The sequence below is a fragment of the Gavia stellata genome, chromosome 15 (genome assembly GCF_030936135.1).
Source record: "Gavia stellata isolate bGavSte3 chromosome 15, bGavSte3.hap2, whole genome shotgun sequence".
Lineage (NCBI taxonomy): Eukaryota > Metazoa > Chordata > Aves > Gaviiformes > Gaviidae > Gavia > Gavia stellata.
In genome coordinates, this window is record NC_082608.1 from 13,294,873 (window position 1) to 13,317,836 (window position 22,964).

The window sequence follows — 22,964 nt, forward strand, 5'->3', positions numbered from 1 at the left end:
AAGTAAGTGAGCAGAACCACTGTTTCTGCTAATTACACAGTCTTTATAGAAAGCTTTACTTGAAAACCTCAGTAACTAGATTTTTCAGTGATAGCCTTAGCATTTAATTTGTATTTTTTATCTATTCTGATAAAGGAATGATTAATTGATAGTTAATTTATTGTGGAAAATGTTTAGTTATCTTATTAGCACTAGGTTTTCACTACGATGTAGCTTAAACGCTTAAACACAACACAATAACTGAAAACTGGAAGACTTGCAGTGAAGATGATGCCAATAATAAGTACATCTAATATTTTCAGCTGTTATATTTGTTTTTTGTATTACTAAAATACACAAGCATCTATAGAAGATGCTGCTTTGAATAGCTCCATCCAAAGACGTAGTTAAATATTGGCGTATGTATTTGCAGAACAGGAGCCAAAAGGATGACCAAGGTGCGGTACGCACAACAGGGAGACTGGTCTGTTACACACTCTGCAAAGTATTTTTCCAAGGACTCAAAAGCCAGTCTAGACAAGCTGCTATTTCGTCTGTTGGCTGAATGTGTATTACTAATCCCTGTTATTCTGGCCTAAATATATTTCAATTGGAGAAAATACGTAAGGCATGAATCTTTACTTGACACAAAGTCAGAATGTCACAATACTGACAATTTACCTGATCTTCGGCATAGTTTAGGTTGGAAAGGATCTCTGGAGTCCATAATCTCATCTCCTTCTCAGGGCAGGGCTCATTTCAAAGTTAGGGTGGGCAGTGCCTTGTCAAGCACCTCTTCTGGTGCTTCATCTACTCTCATAATGCAAGTTGCTGAAAGAGACATCATTAAAACATTCTTCTATAATCCAAAAGGGAAGAGTCATGGACTTAGAAGCAAGCAGAAACCTATTGTGTGAATTTGTGCAAGTCAATTAATCTTTTTCTCCCCTTTTGATTGACTGTACAATCTTGAGAATTATATTGATTTTCTTGCATAAAATGCTTTGAAATCCACGCATAATGGGCGTCATGAAAATGTAATTGCATAAGCAGCCCGAAAGTGACCTAATTATTTTTAAGCTACCCAGGACGGTATTTTAGCACTTTGAAAAGCTGAATTGAATGACAGATTTCGAGGAAAAACTCGAACTTGCTCTGTAACTCTATTAGAAGAACGAAAATTATTGGTGGGGTGTAAGAATTGGGGTGGCAGTTAAGGCTTGCTTCAGTAGGAAATAACTTAAAACAGGCACTGCCCTCTAAACACATCACTTCATTCACCTCCCTACACCCAGTACTCCGTGCGCCGGGGCCGCGCAGCACCTGCGGCAGGGCAGGAGCAGGGCCCGTGCCAGCAGCTCGCTGACAGATCGCGCTCAGCCCGGGGGCGCTCCCGGACGGCTGCGGCTGCAGGAGAACTTACCGGGGGCTGCCCGGCAGCTGCCGCGCCGGGCCCCGCTGCAGGGAGCGGCGCCGAGCGCCTCGGGCGGGCCGCGCCTCGGGCGGGCAGCGCAGCGGCGGCCGCGCCTCGCCGCCACCAGGGGGCGCTGCCGGCGGCGGCCCCACCCGCCGCGGAAGGCACCGCCCAGGGCGGGGAGCGCTGCCGGGGCTGCCCGGGCGCCGCCTGATCGGAAAGCGGCGCGGCCGCGGCTGGGAGCGGCGGGGCGCCCGCGAGGAGCAGGGGGCGGCGGCGAGGCGCGGCGGAGCCGGCAGCGCGGGACGCCCGCACAGGCGGGCCGCGGAGAGGGAGGAGCGGGGTCCTCGGCGGGCCCGGGTGAGGTCACTCTTTGTGGCTGCAGTTGGCAAGATGGCGCCGGTGCTGGTGGAGAAGAAGCTGCTGGGGCCGGACGGGCCCGGCGGTGCCGAGCTCCCCAGCGAGGAGGAGGAGGGGCAGAACCTCTGGTGAGCGGCCGCGCCGGGCGGGGGGGTGCGCCTCCCGGGCCGCGGCTCCCCGGCGGCGGAGGAGGCGGCGAGCGGCTGCTGTCGGGCGGCTTGTGCCTGTCACGGTGGGGTCTCCCTGCTCTGCCGAGCCGCCTCAGCCCTCCCCGGCGGCCGTGAGCCCCTGCCTCGGCCGGCCTGGAGTGGAGCGTGCGCCCTGCTCGGCCGGGGCAGGGGCGGCGGTGGGCGCCGGCTGCGGGGCCGCGCTCGGGCCCTGCGGACGGGAGCGGCGGGTGGCGGTGCCGCGGCACGCAGCTGCCCGCGGCGGGGGCTGGCCCGCCCGGCGGCCGGGGCGCCGGGGCCGGTGAGGAATGCTGTCCTTCCCGGCTCTGAAGGGGCTGGAGGGGTGTGCGAGGGGAGCCCCGCACCCGCCGGGGTGAGGCCAGCATCGCTGCGAGGGTGAGGGAGAGCGAGTGTGCGGAGCCCGAGAGATTTGGCTCTGCGGGATGGGCTCCCGGAGACTCGATCTCTTGTTTTCCTGTCGCTTCTCTCTGAGAAGCACTTTCAAAAATGCTAATAACGGCAGGAAAAATTGTGTTTAAAATGCAGTAATGGCTTGCGGGAAGAGTTAGTCATGCTATGAAAAGTAATGTTTTGCAGTAATGTGACCTCTCATAAGGGTGAAAAGCTTAAGAAAGTGTTACTGCATGTGTTTTAGAAATTATAAAGGCTTTTCTCAAAAAGGTGGCATACTTTTGGTCTTTTAAAATGAATTTAAATCTTTAACTGTAACATCGTATCTAGTTTGTAAATAGAATGAATGTAACTGGATTGGTCTGTGCAGATCTGCTGAGCTCATCACTGCTGTCAAATGGGCAATGCGTGTGTTGTGTTTGTGCATGTGCGTGCGTATGTGTGCACGTCAGTGTGCATGTCACTCTAACAGGAACGATGCTGTTTTTCTAGGTCCTCAATACTGAGTGAAGTTTCTACTCGGTCAAGATCTAAATTGCCATCGGGCAAGAATATTCTTGTTTTTGGTAAGTAATATATGCAAGCAGTTGGGTGGTTGGGGTTGTTTTTGTAGAAACAAAACGTGTTTAAAACAATGATGTGAACGAACTGACACATCAGTTTGTTAAAATTATGTCATGTCATATGATCTACAGCATTATTGTCTTCAGGCTGATAGATTCACTTTCTTTTATGTTTACACTGTTAGATTTATAACATATTTAAACAAATGGAATGTAATACAGAATAATTGATTCGTTCTTGTTGCTGTGGTATAAGTAATTGGATTTAGCTGGAATACTTGAAAGAAAGCAACAAATCAGTATGGTCCAAAAATGTACAAGGATACTTCTGATTATTTAAGTGCGTTTTGAAAAATCTTTTCTACAAAGTCAAAGTTAATGCTGAAAGTGTCTTTTTTTTTTTTTTCCTGTAAAAACTTACTGGCAGGTGATGATGGTTCAGGTAAAACCACACTTATGGCTAAAATACAGGGAGCAGAGCATGGCAAGAAAGGGAGAGGGCTGGAATACTTGTATCTAAATATTCACGATGAAGACAGAGATGGTAAGTTCATTTTATATGTAGTCTCTTTACTGTAATTAAGTAGCTGACATGCTTTTTTTTTAGAACTGTGGTTTTGTCAGTGTATTTTGGGTTACGCCCAAGTAGCTGGTTCCAGCATTGTTCCATATTTTTTTAGAAGCTGTATCAATTTCTTAGAAGTGAAATGCATTTTATATTCAGTGTACATTCTTCCTCTTGCCCTTCTTACAGCTTGACCTGTGTATAAGGAAAAAGTACACCTGAGCAGCTCTCAGGATCCATTTACTTTTAGGGTAGATATATTTGCTGATGTTGACTTACTAGCAGATATATTGTCATTTGGTATGATTACATGATAACTGTAGAAAGTAAGTGATACCTCCATGAGAATTTAGTTCTCAGTATGGATTTCTGGGTGTGGGTTTTTGGTGCTTTCTTCTGGGGGCCGTGTGCAGAATTTCGGTTAACTGTAACTGAGAAGTTTTGTTGGAGTTGAATGAGTGAAGAACAGAACTTAAGGCCAGAATTAGTATTTCCTTTTCTGAAATTGGAGCTTGTCTTTTTGCCCCTTGTCTTTCTCTTTGCTGCTGTTGATGATTGCCCTTCTTATATGGGAGGGGGATGACAACATGAGACTGTTTAAAAGGAGGTCTGATAATCAGAATACTCCTATTTTTAGGAAGGTTAGGGACAGCAAGACTTGCTCCTAAATCTGCCTCTGCTTGTCTTATTTTGGGCGAACTACTGGAGCTCTTTGTGTTAGTTTCCTTCTTCAAAAACAGGGAAGGACAGTCTTCCTATTCATGACTTCCTTCTGAGTTGTCAGTTCAGAAGAGGGAAGCAATGATGGTGGTTCATTCATGTTCCTGAAAACAAATGAACTAGGAAGATCCTGTAACGGTATTTTGGAAATGGAAATGTACTGAAAGCTTGCACGGGTGATTAAGTACTGTATGTGACTGGTTGTTATGGAGATTGGTCTTGCGCTCACATGGTAATACACTGTCTTTGGATACTAAGTTAGACACAATTGAAGGATGAGTACATTGCCTGTGTCTTCAGTGGCCACCTAATCTTGCAGTTGGTAAAAATCTTTTCTGCTGTAATTTTAAGTGCTGAGCCATTCTTGTCTTCTCGAGGTTCTTGGTGTAAGTGCTTTCTCACCATGCACAATCTTCTTTAGTACTGCATAAATACTTCAGGGGAAAAATCCCCTACGATTAGGAGTGTGACATCAGGCTTCTTGCAACACCAAAGGAGACTGTATTATAAGCAGAAAAATGTTTGCTGTGCTATTCTTCCTGGTGCTGTCTATCAAATCTCAAGTATGTCCCTACTTTGGAAATATTTTGGGGCTATTCCTGAGTACCTGGAAGTGATAAGTATTTGAGGTGATTAGGAGAAGCCTGTCATAAGAACTCAGGCAGCACTAGCAGGAAAAAAAGAGACCTTTTTGGCTACCAGACTCAGCTGGAGAATTCAGGTCTTCCTGCATCCCTTTAGTGGATGTGTTAGGATCTAATAATACATGCCTTTTTCCTTTCTGTCTCAGTGTCGTCAGCAAGCAAAATAAATAGCAAAGTGGGTCAGGACCTCCCAGTAGGCAAAGATAACACTCTTCCTTCTCTAGGATAGGTTTGGGTTTGTTTCTTTAAACTCTTTAGATGTGTGTATGCTGAGATACAGATTTAGGAATGAAGCCTTTGTCATTAACGCACAATTCTTGGAAGCCATAAAGAAATTGAAGATAGGCATTCAGGAGCCTACTATCACATACTCATTTTTGAGGGTACCTGCTTTTTATTATACCCCAACCTATTCAAGACAGCAAAGCACAAGGATTTCTGGGGTGTCAGATCAACACTGGTAACTGAAACTCTGCAGTGGAGTGAGAAGATCTTTTCACCTTCTTTCCCAGGTGCTAGATTTCTTTGCTCTCTTTGCCTTTTTTTTTCTTAATTTCAGAAGAGTTTATTCTGTCCAGGAAAAATATTTTGGTCATAGTGCCGAATCATTATCTACCACCCATCTCTGGAAACCTTAAGGAAGATCTTCTGTTTTGCTTCTTATGCCCTCCCCGCCTTCCTCCTTAAGGGATATTTTAATCTGGCTTCCTCTACATTTGAATTGGAATTACTCTGGATTGCTAGGTGCATATCTTAATTTGCAGTTGCTTTTGTCTTTTCCCTAAACGTTCGATTGGTGATTAAATGGTTCTTTTTTTTTTAATAGGAAGTTAAACAAATGCGTAGAAAACACCTCTTTTTCTGAAGAACCCCTGTGGCTAATACAGGTGCCCACTAACTTTTGGTTTTCACTCTCAACTGCTTGTTTCTTGGCAATGGCTGATACCTAGCTTGGATGTCAAGATACACATCACCACTGCGTTGGTAATTAGCTGGTTCAGTTCTGTTAGATGTTAGTCGTTCAATGTAACATGGAGTACTTTGGTCCTTAGGGCTCAGGATAACTTAGAATAAGTCCACTACTGAATCTCTACATGAAAAATCTCCTTCCTAGGGTGCTATCCCAAGTTTGGGGATGCCTGAGAAGCAATCCTGAGAGAGAGAGGATTCTCCTAAATCATTAGCCCCAGGTACAATATCCTTGGAGCATATGGCTTCTGCATACATGACACCGTGGTTCACCTGGATGAAAGCACTTCCAGCACTAGCTGTGAAGTTAACTCAGAATATTAAATTATCTTGGAGCTCAGGCCCTAGAGTCCTCTGTTTGTGGAATTTCTTAGGGAGTGTGGCCAGTTTTAATTTTTTGCCTTTCTTTGTGATGAGCGAATGTCTTGTGTCTCTGCTGGTTAGTCTGCTTTTGAGAGCTGAGAATCTTAATTCATAGGAGGTAGAAGACTGTGCCAAATGTGCCAATGAAGTAGAGCTATTCTGTTGTTGCGTTCTTACTTGTAACAAAATCAAGTAGTCTTGGTTTTTTGCCTCAGGTTTGGACTGGCCTCAGTCATATCATATGCATATTCCAGTTGAACTGGTTGTTCCAGATTGAGCCAAGTGCTGCTGGTACACATGTTTCTAATGGGAAAATAGGGGTTTTTTTGTCAACATCTTTAAAGTAGTTCTTTTGAAAATTATTTTTCCCTGTTTTGCTTCTCTTTACAGCTTGGACAAGGGGTATCTAATTACCTTTTGAATAAATGCGGGTGATGTAGTTGCAGTTCGCAGAATCAGCCATCTGCAGTAAGGTTCCTCAAAGCTGGAAAACCTTTTTCATGGATAAAGGGATAATGAAATATTGACAGGATTTAGAAGTGTAGTTTAATAGTCCTTAATAAGTAGCATCTGCTTTTCCAACAGGATCTGGTAATTGTTTGCTCTGTTTTGGTGTCTCATGTCATAGCCACCATGAAAGGTCCAGTTAACATTCACATCATATGACTAACTAGGACCTTGATGTGGTGCTGACAAAGTTGCATTTGCCATCAAGTCCTTGCCAAATTGTGAACAACCAGTACTGTATTTTTAAGTGTGTTTTATATTTGTAGCAAATGTAAATCACAAGCCATACCTCTTCACTCTAAGGAAGGAGGAAAACCTTTCATTTTTATACAATGTTCTCTCTTTTTAAAAGTACATCTTAATGTGAGTGCTGGGCTTCCAGTCTTCCTAGCAGATTCATTTTGTTTGACTGATAGTTCCAACTGCATTCCAGTTCCACCTTTATTCTACTTCCAGTCTGTATTCTAGATGTTAAGCAGAAACTAAATCCTTAAGTAGGACAAAGGTGTTTATGAAACTAAAACCTTTGAAACCTTTAGATATTGGCTTAAAAAGGTGACTCAGAAGCAGTGAATTAGGATATTTATTAATTTTTGTTACTTGCTAAGGTGTGAAAATCTTTTCTGTGATCAAAGCACTCGCCACAGGAGAAACTATGAAAATGCTGATAATTGTAAACTTCCACAGGCTATAGGTAGACTTAAGTTAGGTTTTTAAAACTTCAATATTTGCTTCAGAGAAAGTTGTGCATTGACATAGTTAATGCCTATTAATAACCTTTCACTCATAGAAAGCTCACAGGGTTTTTATTCACTGGTAGATTTCTGCTTTTGGGAATATACAAAGGATGTTTCTGCAACGCAGAGGATAAGTCCTGCATTGATGTTTCATTTCCTATTGTGTAATAGTAAATGTGTGAATGTGTTCACATTATGTCCTAGCTTCCTTTCTGTTTTCCAGACTTTTAACAGACTTTCCCTCTGTCCTTAGAGGTCTTCCGATAGCTTTAGATCCGTACATCCAGTGCTATGAGAATCCTGTGTGATATCAGTGAGACAGTTTCTTGAAGGGGGGGGATGGAGGGGGGAAACGATGAATATGTGAAGGTGCATTTTTTAGATACACAACGATCACTGTAACTGTTTACTGCAAAGGATAGATCTGAGATGCACAGTTGGAAGTAAGAAGATCTTTAAGTTAAAAGCATAACTGTTGGCCTATTTGACTGATGTTTGAATGCCTTATGATAGCCTAACACTACTTAAGTAGGAGCATAACAAATGCTAAATGAAGACTGCCCATGTATAGCATCTTGATGTAATCTGTCTGTAACTTGGCTGTTCAGTAATTTTATCCAAGACCTGATTACAAGGGTAGTATGTATATCCCTGTACTCTTTTCTCCTTCCAACTTCCTTAGTCAATTTTTCCCTTCTTCTAGAGCCAGTGTTTTTGATCCTGATGGATTCTTCCTTAGAGTAAAGTTATGATAGCCACAGCAACTGGATTTATTTTGTGACGTTAAAAGATTTGGAGCGTAGGGCAGGGAAATATAGTGAGGCAGAGTAATTATGAAGCTCAGTAGCTATTTTGAAAATCTGGTCTCTGCAGTGATTGGTTTGCTGATCCATGTATTTCGGAATTCATGTATCTTGCGTGTAACACCTATGAAGACCCACCGTTCCCTCTGAACAGCTGTAGTAGCATAGGGAATACTTTGGAAGAGATAATAGTAAGAGTCTGGAAGATAGAAACAAATGGAGTTGTTCCTTTCCAGGAAGAAGGATATTCGGAGAATAATGGTTTTTTTTCCTTTTTTTTTTTTTAATTTGGACAAAATTCGTTGTTCAGAGTACCTGATATGTCATTCTTGGATGATGCTCCATTTTCAGTTTCTTCTATTCTTGCCAAAATTCATGCTTGGCTTAAAACTTCTCATGCCAGCTGTCTGTCCCAGCAGATTTTTCCCAACCCTGCCTTTAATTTCAACAAAAAATGTCCAATCACTATCAAAACACTGGGCAGGGTGAGGGGGAGAAACACAAAAGTGAAAATACCATCTCTTTTGTCCAAAGTTTGGTAGGTTGTAAGTTTATCCTGTGTTTGCTGCTCTCACCCCTGTGCTAGAAACCTAAGCTGCTTATTGCTTGTATCTTGTTTGCAGCTTATTTCTGTTGTGAGATGTCTTTAGTATGTTAAACCAGCTTATATGTCTGAGGGACACCTAAGGCTTCCCCGCTGGACTCAGCTATAACCACCCCCTTTTGAACTTGCGAGTTACATGTGTGTCATGTATTCTGGTTTTACATGGAATATACATATTTCAAGTTCAGGAATGCTGTGCAGTATCTAAAAACTGTTGTGTCAACTGTCCTTAGTAAAAGCCAAAGAAAAATTATTTTTAAATTAAAAGATTCTGAACCAAGAAAAAAATCCTGTTAAATGAAAGCACCTACTGAGTAATGTAGGCATTTACACAGGCACCTGTGTTAAATGAACAGGCAAGATCTGCTGGTAGCTGGGCTTTGGTCTTTCGTTTAGCACTAATGTACTCATCTGTTTACTTGTAGACTAGCAGAGCAAAAAGTTGGCATCTGTTGAGTTACAACTGTACCTTTTCCTTTCAGATCATACTCGCTGTAACGTTTGGATTCTAGACGGAGACTTATACCATAAAGGGCTATTGAAGTTTGCAGTTTCTGCAGAATCCCTCCAAGACACCATTGTAGTCTTTGTTGCAGATATGTCTAGACCTTGGACTGTTATGGAGTCTTTACAGAAATGGGCCAGTGTCTTGCAAGAACATATTGATAAGATGAAAATTCCTCCAGAAGAGATGAGAGACATGGAACAGAAGTGTAAGTCTTTGTGCATCCATACATTCTTGTCCTTTTTTTTTAACTAGCTCTTGCAGCTTTCTTTTGCAATGATAAATTTCTTCAGGTTAGTGTTTTGAGAATGGGTTGGATAAGAGTTACTTTGAAGTTGTGATTACAACTCTGATTCAAATAGAGTCTAGTGAGCTTTAAAACAGCTCTTCCAGTTTTGCTGCGCTAACAAAACATCAGGTGAATTAATGGTCTAAATCCCTTGCAATAATGAGATTTTGATAATTTGATTTTTAAAGAGGCCAATTTTTAAAAAAAATAACTCCATACAGAATCACATTTTAAAAAACAGTGACAAAATTCAGCAACTAAGTGAGCTGTCTGCTTTCCTGTGGTATCTAAGCCGGGTCCCATTCCCATACTGTGTTTGTCTTCTGATAGGTCTGTTTGCCCTTGTTTTTCATGAGGCTCAGACTGTGATCCTGGTATGTCTAATTGTCTCTCACTATTGCCATTCCTACCCTGTGATTTTAGGAACGTTGTATAAATTCACTTTCTTCCCTGGCATATCTGTGGCAGGAAAGAATCTGGCACTGGCAAGCAGTCATTGCTGCAGTATTGTTTCCTGCAGCTTCTTTTCTTTCCTAAAATAGTTTTGAATGCTTCTTGATAGTTTTTTCTGTTTTCATATTAAAGTACTCCAAAATAAATTCCTTCAGTGGAAAAGACCTTAGCAACATGCATTCCTTTTCAGCTGAAGTATAGATTCAGACTGATCTTTGCTGGTTGCTGCTTTTGTTCAGGGCTGGTGGCTAGCTGTACTGGAGTGTTTAAACCTTGCAAATATTGTCTAGTAGCTTCCTTAGATTCACTTTAGGGAGCAGTGTAATCTGTTTGGCATGTGAGCATTCAGATGTATTTGTATAGCTGATCTTCTTTCTGAATGTTACATACTACTTTCCCAAAAGGCTTGTGCCTACAGCATACTAGCTAAAGTTTAAACTTAATGATTGAAACCACCTCGGTTTGATCACCAGGTTATACTAAAAAAAAAAAAAGTAAAATCTGACAATTACTAAGGGAAAAAAACATTCTTTTTTTTGTGTGAGAGGTTTTTTGGGAATGGGAGATGGAATGGCAGTTCTAGTCTCAAAATACAGCAGCTGACCTGATTCGCACTTTTCTGAGACACCAGATTTTACAGCAATCCAAATAAATGTGGTGTTCATGCACTTAAATTTTACTTTTGAAAAGAGAAGTGTTTTCAGCCTTCACTAAGAGTGTACTGCGTGGAGAAGCCAGTTACAGCTGTGGCAAAGCTTTAGCACCGCATTTGGGGAACTTAGAAGATATTCAACAGAATTATCTTAGAGATTTCTAAATTAAAGTGTCGTAGAAATTCCTAGTTTCTCTTGCGCTTAATAGAGTCGAGGGAAAAGGAACATTTGAGAGCTGCCTGATTGAAACGCTCGCGGGACTCTGCTGCCGTCCTGTGGCTGAGCGGCGAACTTGGGCCCAGTGTCAGCAGGCAGGTAAAGCGGGGGCCTTCGTGTCGCTGCTCCCGAACTTCCATCTCTCTCCGTTTCTCAGTCACTGTGTAGGACACTTCTGCCATCTCAGATACTTGTCTCTGAGTTCTTGCAGACTATCCCTAGGGCCAGATCTGTGCTCAAAACTTCGGCTACCATAGCTTGTAATTCTCTTAACAGCAAATTGTGCTAAAAGAAATTCCTGTTATACCTGTGGCTATGTTGGTGTAACTGCTTAGACAATAGAGAGCACACATGCCTGAGGAATGCTTTGTGACTGCAGTCCATCGAGAAAGCTACACCAGCAGTTTTCCTTACTAAAATCCTGCATGTGCTTCCCGAGATAAGCTGCCACTTATAAAATGCAGAATCACTGTGTTGCAGTAGCCCAGATATGAAAAAACTGGGATGATAAAGTGCATATGCAAAGCAGGCAGTCAAAACATAGAAACAGAGTGCAGAGTGAAGAGATGTGCTAAATTCATTCCAATAAAGCCCCACTGCAGCATAACACCCTGTGGATGTATATGTTTCTTGACTTCAGCTTGTAGAACCAAATACCCTTACGCTTGTTTCTAGGTGTAAGCTGGGGCATGTGGACCAAGCTGAATGTCCGCATTGCTTACCCTAGCTATTGCACTCACTACCAGTAACCAGTAGTTCTTGTTGATGCTGGAGAAACATTTTTCTAGTATTATCCCATTAGCATCCGTTCAAAGTGCTGCTAGGTTGTTCTTTCTCCGTTACTAGTTTCCAGAAATCCTTTTGTTAGCTCACCATTCTCAATGGAATTGAACTTTGGACTGCTTGTCTTTGCGTTCAAGGTTTTGGTGGCCTTTCTCCACCCAGCCTTTTGTCATATGTTTACTATTTGAGATACTGACTCTTGGCTTTACTGGGTGGATGACTCTAGGCTCCATCTGGTATATGAGAAGCTTTCCTTTTGTGTTGAAGAGCTTCCAGAATGGGAGGTAGGACACACATACGGAAGCCTTGAAAGAAATTGAATTATTCAGAGTATTGTTGGAATTGTTTGAAACCAAGAGCATTGTTTGTCTGCACTCACTCCTGTCACTGAGCTGCTCTGGAAAATTCCTTGCTAAAAGCTTGGCTAGTGTGGATTCAGATAAATAATGTCAGTTCAAATGTTCTAATTTAATTCAGGCTCTATTATGATAAATCATTCTTCAAATAACACACATTTGAATAACGATTTCGGGGAAGATCTAAATTTTGCCTCCCTGTTTATGACAGCAAAGCAGAAAAGACTATCAAGAATCAAGAAATACAGAAAGGAAGTATACTGGTGAAATGGCTATTATATTAATGTCCTCTGGAGTGTTTGAAGCTAAAGACTTGAAACACAATAACGTATTTTTCTGAAAATTAAGTAGTGTCCTGTTCAAGCTGAGTTAGTTTCAGGTTCTCTGCCTTTTTTTTTTTGACATACAGCTGAAAGAATTCTTAAGATAAAAGATACTCACTTTGCCCAGACATCTTTTGTCTAGGAATTCTTTTTACAAGATTAAAATTTATGATCAGTAAAGATAGTGCAAAAAAAGCTAAAAGCTGCATGAGCTGATTGTGAAACTTAATAGAGTGTAAATATGGAATGATTGTCTCCAAAATTTTTCTGTGTTTTTCTTGTTCTGCTCTTCAGTGCTTTTGTGATCTATCTAGTTAAGTAAGTTGTAGTGTTTGTCTGCTGTTTCCGTATTGCAGTTAAACAGTACTACAAGACTGAGGATTTTATTGTTACTAGAACAATCAAACCTAAAAATGATTATGGATTGCTTTCTTGGTGGTACTTCGACTCAATTGCCCCTGTGACATGAATGACACATCTGTTCTTGTTATAGATAGCTTTCAGTAGCTTTTGTAAATAAGCGGTAACATGAGAACAAAGCTGTTGACTGGAAACTTGCATTCGTTTGCTGTGTTAAATGCAGAAGTCTAAATAAAAGGCTTTTTACCTAGATAAGCCACAAGTTTGGTAGATGAATTAGCAGACTGTAGCGGAAGTGTGATTTTTATGGCATATTATTACCTGGTGATAATTTTTCAAATGTAATAGGCCATTCCTAGTACTCAACCTTACTGATAGGTAGCAGAATATTACTGATTTGTCAGATGAACAGTTGTTTTTCTGGCTTCCTATTCTATGTGCATCATCTTATCTGTATTTCCTGTTCAAAAAAATTTAAACCAAAGTAATTTTCCCCTCCTTCTTAAAGAAAAAAGTTATTTCCCATACCATGTAGCATATGATTCCTTAATGAAAAAGAAAAGATTTATGCAAGCTATTTGGGTGCATGATGAACTTTGTCAACTAAAAGTTTGAGAGTGGAGATCAAGTGAGAAATAGATATGGGAGGTAAGGAAAAAGTATTAAATTGTTGCTGTGTGACAAAGAAACACTTAAACAGAAGTGAGCTGCTTTATTAGCTGCTTAGAATGCAGCTTGTTTGTAAGAAGTAATCTGACAGCACTTGTGATACAGGTTTACTTTGGATTTAACAAGACTAAATTTTGAATGGGAATGGAATGAATCTTTAAAGTGTTTAAGAGCCTATCACTAACAGGGTTTTGAACCACTTTAGTTCAGAAACAAGTGTATCTGCGTTCAGGGTACAGCAGTTAGAGGTTCTTAGTATAGCTTTTACCTTCTTTTAACTCTAGTAGTTACTTGTTCAACAGACCTTGTTAACTAAAGCTGAGTGTATTCTGTAGCATTTCTCAGTCTCTAGTCAGGGTTTAATGCTAGACCATATGCATTATTAACAATCCACAGCAACAGTTCATCTCCAAAGTGAAGTTTTTTCTCCCTCCATGCATGGATCAACCAGAGGGAGATACGGCCTTGTTGATCGCTGGTCTGTGGTGCATGGTGTTGGGTACTGCTTACTCCTTTGGAGGGGGAAGAGTTGGGAATCTCAGCTCTCTAGGATTATGGTCTTCGTTCCCATTCAGCAGAAATTCATGAGGATGTGCCATCAGATTTCTGAAGCTTCTATGTTGCATTTGCTGTTATTTATATTAGTAAAATTCTTGGAGTATCTTGAATAATGATTCGTATCATGTTGTCAGTTTTACTGTTTCAAGAGAGACTTTTCTTTCCCAAATTTGAGGGGGTTTATACTAATAGATATCTCAGTAAAGAAAATATTTTTCTGCTTTGATATGAACAAAACCTAGGAAATTAGTATTGTCTGATTATAATGCTGTAGTAAATTGAAAGCAGTATTGTCAAATGTTCTTTTACATCTGATTATGTCAGAGAGGCTTGTCTGGGTGATTGTAGCGGGTGTAAATGGTATTCTTTTAACTGCTGTAATACACTTGTCTTCAATAGGCTTTTTTCTGTCCTGAGCTAGGAAGAGTCTGAGTAATGAAATAAGTACTTTTTAAAAACTCTTTTCTAGTTAAGTGCTCTGGAATTAATTTTCTTTCTGTGAGATAGTAAACATATTTAATGTGCAGAATGTATAATGGAATTTTGATTTCCAGTTGCTGAATATGAAACCGTACCAGAGGAAAGCATTGTTGTTTCCTCTCCACCAGAAGGCACTGCCTCCCCAAGTTTAAAAGCAACTGCATTAGAATTTTTTTTTTTTATTTCCTTGGGCCTTGGGATATATTGAATTGGTGATTGGAAATCTTACGGTCTCTATTTAATGTGGGTTTTTTTAAGTTTTTCTCTGGACTAGAGCTCTCTTGTTTTCCACAAGAATCACACCATTTTATATTTCAAATAAAAATTGTAGATTGTGCAGCTTTGAACAGAAGTGTTTCTCTGATTTGTTCTTCCTTCCACCTGCCCATTCTATTGCCGGAATGGTTCCTATTTTGAAAAGGTACAGTGACTTTATTTTGCAAGATTTGTATTACAAACTTTTCTAAGGTTTTGCCACTTCCTAAACCTCAGAAGTATCAGATGACCTGCAGTACAGTTGCAGTTCCTTCCCTGTCACATGGATGGATGTACTGAACAACACTCTTTGTGACTGTGCTGGAGATCAGGAGCTCTTTCGAAGAGCCTTACTGTACGTACAGTCAGCCTGCTCCCACCGTTTCTAAAATGAAGACGCCTTCATGGGAGCAAATCATGGAGCTCTGCTTGCCTCTTTCTTGAGGGCTCCTCATGGCTGAGGGAGGAGGAGGCTTCAGGTGGGATTGTCATGTGAGGGCGAGCCCTGGGCCTTTGGGAAGTGCAGTGCCTGGGAGTAGACACATCCAGTAGGCAGATTATTCTGGTCTGTGGCTTTCATCCTGAAAGAAGACATTAAAGCTGTAAGTTGCAGCCCAGTTTTGATAAAGCATGCGTGGAGTCACAGTGTGCTTCCAAAATGGTGTTAATACTATTTCTTAGGCACTTCAGTATTTGATGGTATTCAGTATTATTGGAACACTCATCATTGCCATAAATTTAAAACATTGAAAACATAAAAAGCATCTAGTTTCCTCTGGACTCCATTGTAGTTTTCCAGACTATAACTGAGTCTCTTCAGATAACATTTAGAAGTCCTTGAGTCTGTATTTATGCAGTGTATTTTTTTATATTTCTAGCATTGGACTCCTGCAACAGAAATGTAGAGTAATAGAAACTTAAATTGAGTAACAGTTTATAAGAAAGAGTGGCTGTTTCAGCTTGGTGAAAATGTAAATGGACACAGAAAACACCATGCTTTTTTCCAAAACTAGGTACAAATTGCAGGTTATGTTGCTAAACTACATTTACATTTTCTGTTGTCAGCTCCCCTATAATGGAATGCATTGAGTTGAGGAATGGGCATTTGTCTGTACTATAGCTCTTGCAGCTAGTTTTGGTTAATTTGTAGTGGCTCCAAATTGCATTTGATTTAGCTTGCTGTAAATTTTGGTGGTGGAGAATTGTTGTGTTTGAAGGGGCAATGAGGCTTAAGCTTGCATTCAGTTCTCATGTAGTGCCTCGTTATAAAAGGGGGAAAAAAAAAAAGGTTGAGATTTCTCATTAGTCATAGATTAATTATGGTTTGAAAAGAACTAGCTCCTTCGCTGTACCTTAAGAAGATCTCTTTCTTAATAGTTATAAAGGAGTTTCAAGAGTATGTAGAACCTGAGGAAAGCTACCAAGGATCACCACAGAGAAGAGGCCCTTCTTCTGGCCAAGAGGATGAACATGTTTCTTTGCCACTTGGAGAAAATGTGCTGACTCACAATCTTGGTATTCCTGTGCTGGTAGTTTGTACAAAAGTGAGTTTCTAGTTTGTTTGCTACTATAGAAAAGTTTAATTACTTTTCTTTTAGAAGGCATCCATTATACAGACGTGTAAAATGAATTCTGGATTAATAGTGAAGGGACTTATTGTAAAAGTAAGCTTCTGCCATCAGTGTAAACTTTTAATTTTGCAGAAGGGTAATAACCTTTATCAATTATATGTTAATTATTTTTAGATTTATTGTTGACCTTTTAAAACCAAAGGCTCAAAGTAAATGTGATGTGTGTGTAATATTAAGGAAGATCTTTTAAGATGTGCTGGGATTACATGACTGGGTTTTTCTGGCTTTGTTTTTCTCGCTTTCTTCCAGTGCGATGCAGTGAGTGTACTAGAGAAGGAGCATGATTACAGAGAAGAACACTTTGACTTCATTCAGTCACACATCCGTAGATTCTGCTTACAGTGTATCCTTTCCTGGGCTGAAGAGATTTGCTGTAATCTGGAAGCAAGATAATATGTTTTAGTGTTGAATTGCACATAAAGTTAATCTGAGAAATTGCACTTCAAGATATCTTGGTATTTAGTTATTTACTGTGTAGCATTTGTTGTTTTGAAAATGTTCAGAGAGGTATAAAACTTTTTGTAGTTTTTAAATTGTGCATGGAATTTGGAGCTTTTGTTCCTTTACAAAGGATTTGTCTTGAATTTTTTGAGGTGGTTTTTCTTGGTTTTCCCCTCAGAACTTGCAATTTTCATGTAAACCTGAGATCTCGGCTGTCTCTTAAGTTTTTGACTTTTTCAAAGTGAAGTGCCTGGGAGAGTAGGTAACTTTTTTGTATGTCAAAGAAAAGTATTTTGAGTCTTCTCCTGTTATACCCCTTTCCTCTCCCTGAATACTAAATGGCTATAGCTTTTTGCCTTGAACTACTTCTCAAAATTTAGGTCTAGTAGATATATGTTCATTAGCTCCTGTTTTGAAATTGTTACTATCATTTAAAAACTATATCTTATATAATTTTCCTTAAACAAATAATCAGATGGGGCTGCTTTGATTTATACATCAGTTAAGGAGGAAAAGAACCTTGATCTGCTGTATAAGTACATTGTACATAAAACATACGGTTTTCAGTTTACCACACCTGCCTTAGTGGTAGAAAAGGATGCAGTTTTTATGTAAGTCAATTGTATAAGCAGCATGGTTTCACATTGTTTTCTATTAAACACTACATTCATATAACATTATATCTGTGTATATATATATGAATAACTTGAATGGTTTGTGTCGTTCAAAAGTTTAGTATGTGAGTCTTCTGAAATCCGGAATTAAAAAAATAACTTAGTGCATATTACTTGGGTTACTCGACTCAGAGTATACTGTGCCAGCTTTTTAGTATCTCTGGAATTTAGCTGGGAATTAGGACTGCCCTATAAGAAAATTGCCTTATTCAGGTATAGGGCTGTAAACAAATGGTCTCTGTAGAAGTGCTTTTTGTGACTGAATAGGCAAAGCTGCTTCTTTTTATAGACCTGCTGGTTGGGACAATGAAAAGAAAATTGCCATTTTACATGAAAACTTCACAACAGTGAAACCAGAAGATGCATATGAGGACTTCATTGTAAAACCTCCTGTAAGAAAGGTAAAAAGGGATAAACTCTTCCCTGCCCTCACGACAAATAAGTACGGTTTGCTTGAATGGCTACTAATAACTATTAATATTGAAGAACTCCAGATGTAAATATAATTTTTTTTATCCAAATGTGTGAAACGTCAGGCTTTATTTTCCAGTTATTTGAAATACTGCAAGCAAACACAGAAATCATTTACCTTAGTGAATGAAAGGCAGTCCAAAAATAACCATTTCACATTCACCTTTGTGCATGAGTGGGGCAAAAACACTGTGAAAATTGAGAATACTGTTGTAGGATTTCAACAATTTACATATATACACCCATGGCATTGAGGTTACCATGTCAAGGCAAATCTTGTAAAAGACAATATATCACTATTGTATTAACATACTACTTAGGACATGTAGTGCCCATGTGCCTCACCAATAATATCAGTTAAGAAACCAGATCCAAATATTCAAAGTGTGAATAAGCATTTTACTGGTTTTATTATGTGTTATTTCCCTTCATGTAAGGCAAAAGCAGTAGATAATCCATGTAAATTCTGTATATTGCTAATTTTGTGAGTATAGGCATACAGGAATAGGATATGTGTAAAATGGATAATACGGAAAATTGTAAATGAAATTGTATTCTGGTCTGTATTGGAAAGCTTCTTTTAGAACTTTCTTGCACACTTAACATTTCTAGCTCAAGCCCTGGTATTTGGAAAAGGGAAGAGCTGTTTGAAGCTTTCATGTAAGGGAAAGTTTTAATCCTGTTGTTTGTAGCTCATGGCAGCTGTAGGAAATAATCATTGCCTAATAGCAGTGTTACAACTGATAAGAGCTAGCGTAATGCTTTTGGGGATTGAGGGATTGAGTGTGGGGTCTTACGGAGTAAGGTAATCTCAGGTCTTTGAAGAGGTACTGATGAGATTAATACCTAAACTTAAAGATGAATGTGGCTACTTACCAAGTACTCATCTTTCTAGGAGAATACCCACTGGCTGGCATCAATGCTAGTCTATTCAATTCACTTAGAATATTTTTTTTTAATGACGGCTTCTTTAATGTTACTGCTCTTTTAAATGTGAAAGAAGTTTGGTTTTGTTTTTTTTTTAAAGTAGAGAATAGTATTAAAATTTGCCTCTCTTCCCTTTTGATCACCAAAACATAAAAACAGTTACAGTAATTTCAGTTTTTACTTCTAATAACAAAATATTTTGTTCAACAGTTAGTCCATGATAAAGAGCTGGCAGCAGAAGATGAACAAGTATTTCTTATGAAGCAGCAGGTAAGAATGGAAGAATGAAAATAAGTCCTTACTAAATAAGATTTCACTTTAAGCTCTCAATTGTTATTGCCTTCAGTTTTTCATTCCTCATTTAAATCACTAGATAGGCACTTTTCAGCTTTGCACGTTCATATGTAATTGTGAAATAAGACTTTTCTTTATTGTAACAAATGCAAGTAGAAAATACGGTCACTTACGTTGGCAAATTTGAAAGGTGTCAAATTTGGCTATGCTGTATTGTTATTTTCTTTACTGCTCTATTGTTTAAAATACCTAATAATACTTTCCTGTATAGCTGATTATAAATATCATAGACACCTAAGTCTGTAACCTTTATGGTTCTGTCTTACAGTTCTGGAACAGCTATGTAAGACAAAGGACTGAAACTTATTTACTTGTTTTAACTCTGTCCTCTAGTGGTAGAGTCTAGAAATATATAAATATCAAAGAGGAAGCATGCAAATATCAGGGAAAAAAACCTAATATAAATTAATGGTTAGTCAGCTTCACTGTATTTTATTTCTTTAAATGTTCTTAAATATATTTAATATTCTTAATATGTTCTTTTTGCAGTCATTCCTTGCCAAACAGCCAGCAACGCCTACAAGAGCATCAGTAAGTAGAACCAAGAGAAGAGTAGGAGGTGTTTTGTTTCCTTCTAGGGAAGCGGGAGTGATTCTAACCTGTAGAGGTTACTTTTGTAACTGAAAATGTAAAATACGTAATCTCCCCAAACTGCAGAAAGTAAATTTTAAAACAAACAAACCTGGCAATACTTCAAAATGTTGCTTACAAATTACTTCATTCTAATTCACTGTGGAAACACAGAAATATCTGATGATTATTGAACTGAAAATTTCTTACAGTGATTCACCCTTTTTTTTAGTGGAGGCACATGCCCAAAATAACTGGTGTTGTTTTGTTTGGGATTTTTTTTCTCCCTGTGCATACACTACAGTGCCAATATAAAGGTTTAAAAAGGAATTTGTAAGTAATGTTACATTTGCTTTATGTAACTAATCCATTTAAGTTCTTCTCTGATTTGTGTGATCTGGACTTTTTTTAAGGAATCTCCTGCAAGAGGGCCTGCAGGATCCCCAAGAACTCAAGGCAGAGCTGGTCCCGCCAATGTACCTAGTGCCTCACCAATAACAGCAGTTAAGAAACCAGATCCAAATATTAAAAGTATGAATAAGCATTTTACTGTTTTTATTATGTGTTATTTCCCTTAAAAAAAAATTCTCTTGTAGAAAGATTTTTTGGAATTTATACACTAATGGTATAGTTAGTTTAATAACAGGAATGAATTTATGACATAGCTTCAGGTTTGATGTTTTTTTTTTGAGTCATTCATATGACTTGAAGTAGGGTTCTGTTATTGCCCAGCAGTCAGACAGAGTTCAAATACATTATTTCCTTAAGTTGCCTAAATACATTTATTATGCATCAGTTGGAGTATTAGAGTGGGGACTGCTTTAAACTATACACAGTTTTATTCTTCATATCACTTAATCTGGAATCCACAATGAAACCTGTTCTTCTACTAAATCCTCTCTAATTTTCTATAGTACATGAAGTAACTTGGAATTTACACCCTTTCCCCTCCCTCAGCCCTAAGATGGAGCTCCACGTTGTTCAGTGGTTTCTTTCCTCTCCGTGCATTAAGAAAGGTGGTAGGGCTGGTATTGTTTTTAATTATGCATTGCGGTGCTATACCTCACTTACAGTGGATAAAATTGTCATGCAGTTCTGGATCATGTCTCATTGCTGTGTATCCAAGTTCTGATTTATGAAAAGTAGTGTGGCATGAAGGACTGCACTAAAATGTCTATGCAGTTTGTTAATGGACTTAGAAATCTTGGAATTGCACATCCATGCTTAATATTTTGTTTCTTGGCTTCTTTTGTTTAGAAAAAACAAAAGTGTACAAATATTTAGATTAAAATTTTGTGAATCCTCCCATTCCAGAAGAGCAGTAATATGCTTTCAGTCATCTCTGAATTTCCCAAAGAATGCAAAGGACTAGTGTCTTTAAATTGAGTGAGGAGAGACTCTCTCATATTTGAGGTTTATTTCCTTGATTGGTAAGAGAGTTACGTATGTATGAAAAAAAAGGTTCTATCATTTACCAGCAATAACTACTCTGTGATATTTGTTTTTTATTTAGATAATGCTGCAAGTGAAGGTGTCTTGGCTAGTTTCTTTAACAGTCTCTTGAGCAAAAAGACTGGCTCTCCTGGGAGTCCTGGTGCTGGAGGAGTGCAGAGTACAGCCAAGAAATCAGGTATTGGACTTGTTATTGTAGGCTGTTTTGTATGTTTTTAGTATTTTATTTGGCCCACACTGGTCTAACTGCGTGTATCTTTTAAACTGGTCAGTAAAGTGACAGACCTTGACAGATGACAGTGCCAAAATGTGCAGTCTTTAAAAAAGAACTAAACTACTGCAACTTCACAACTCCAATCAAGTTGTAACTTCTTTGAGTGAAGTTATATTGCTGGGATATAAATAACATTTGAGTCTTGATCATATTCAGAAAGTGCTAATTTCTTTTTTTACTTCAGAATTCCTTCCTTTCTCGACACTTTAACTGTTGCTTGAAGGAAATGCAGTTTATTGGGTTTGGACTGTAGATTCCACTCAAACTATTGAAATCTCTCCAGAGTTCAAGTTTAAATTAATTACTTCTTATGACAGCTTGAAGTTATTCTCTCATTAATTATTTAGTATTTTATTGTGATCCAGCACAACTGCTAATACTGATCAAGTACATTCGTTCTGTGTATGTGCCTATGACTGCATTGTATACGATATTTGCTGATAAGTAATTGCACTAGTTTAGGTGAAAATAAAAGAAACCCGTCCAGAATACTTGGTACCTATACAAAACTCAGTGTTGTAAAACGCATGGTTGTTCCACCCGATATTAGAAATTTACCACTTTGATTATGTAACTGTTTCTTTTTGATACTAACATTCCCATCACATTTATGTTCAGGAGATTTCCTTCCAGAATTATTTCACTACTAAATTACTGATAGATATTCTACTTGTGATCCCAGACTTGTGAAATCATGTAAAATTTAACGGTCATGCCAAACCCACAGTTTCTGATGCTTAGAGGCGTGTGTAAGGCCCAGACATTCTGAACTGGAAATGAAACATACTTGATGCCAGCCACAGTGATGATATTGCCAGTAAGAGAACCAGAGCAGTCGTTGGAGTCTGGGTATTTGAACTGAAACTATTCCTGGAGAGGGGAAGTAAGAATATTTCTTTTTTTAATTGGGAAGGGTTTTATATGACATCCCATGCGCTGCAAGCTCAAAAATGGCTAGAGTTTTACTTACGGTCAGTATTTTGTTGGGTGTTTTTTTTTTGTTCTAGCATGATGAATTCTATAATTTATCTTTATTAACTTTTTATAAAGATAACAATAAAAGAATTGTTTGTAATATATATTTTTTACATAATATTGTTGTGTCTACATTATACAAGTATTTAATTCTTTCTTAATCCAGAATGCCCACTTCAGTTAAACACTTAAAGGTGTCCCCTGCTTCATCAAGTGCAGCCTCATGCTGTTACTGACCACAATGTCAAATTAATTGTTTTTATAGAAATAGGACTAGAGTAATTTTTAATGATTATTTCATCCATGCTCTTTATCTAAAGCAGAATCAGTTACGGAGTTCCTGGCTGGTGATTAAAAAGCAAACTAACTCTAAATAAAAGATGTAATGTCATCTCTCCAGGAAGCCTATTCCAGTACTTGATTTCTTACTTAATTTTTCTCTTGTACAGTCAGTATTTCTTAATCCCAGTACTGTTTGTCCTGTTCGAG

General features: G+C 39.0%; 1 protein-coding gene across 3 annotated transcripts in view; it reads left to right on the top strand.

Annotated features, from left to right (window-relative positions):
• Window positions 1-1,771: 1,771 nt before the first annotated feature.
• DYNC1LI2 (dynein cytoplasmic 1 light intermediate chain 2) overlaps window positions 1,772-22,964 on the top strand; it is a 28,005-nt gene continuing 6,812 nt past the window's right edge. Inside the window, exons 1-12 of one of the 3 annotated variants that reach the window (XM_059824813.1) lie at window positions 1,772-1,881; window positions 2,824-2,897; window positions 3,322-3,438; window positions 9,289-9,519; window positions 16,084-16,250; window positions 16,587-16,680; window positions 17,254-17,389; window positions 17,742-17,853; window positions 19,061-19,120; window positions 19,694-19,735; window positions 20,188-20,305; window positions 21,288-21,404. In XM_059824813.1, coding sequence (XP_059680796.1) covers window positions 1,787-1,881; window positions 2,824-2,897; window positions 3,322-3,438; window positions 9,289-9,519; window positions 16,084-16,250; window positions 16,587-16,680; window positions 17,254-17,389; window positions 17,742-17,853; window positions 19,061-19,120; window positions 19,694-19,735; window positions 20,188-20,305; window positions 21,288-21,404 — 1,363 coding nt within the window. In that variant the 5' untranslated portion in view covers window positions 1,772-1,786. The remainder of the gene's footprint in view (window positions 1,882-2,823; window positions 2,898-3,321; window positions 3,439-9,288; window positions 9,520-16,083; window positions 16,251-16,586; window positions 16,681-17,253; window positions 17,390-17,741; window positions 17,854-19,060; window positions 19,121-19,693; window positions 19,736-20,187; window positions 20,306-21,287; window positions 21,405-22,964) is intronic. The other 2 variants (XM_059824812.1, XM_059824811.1) reach the window with 2 other exon arrangements.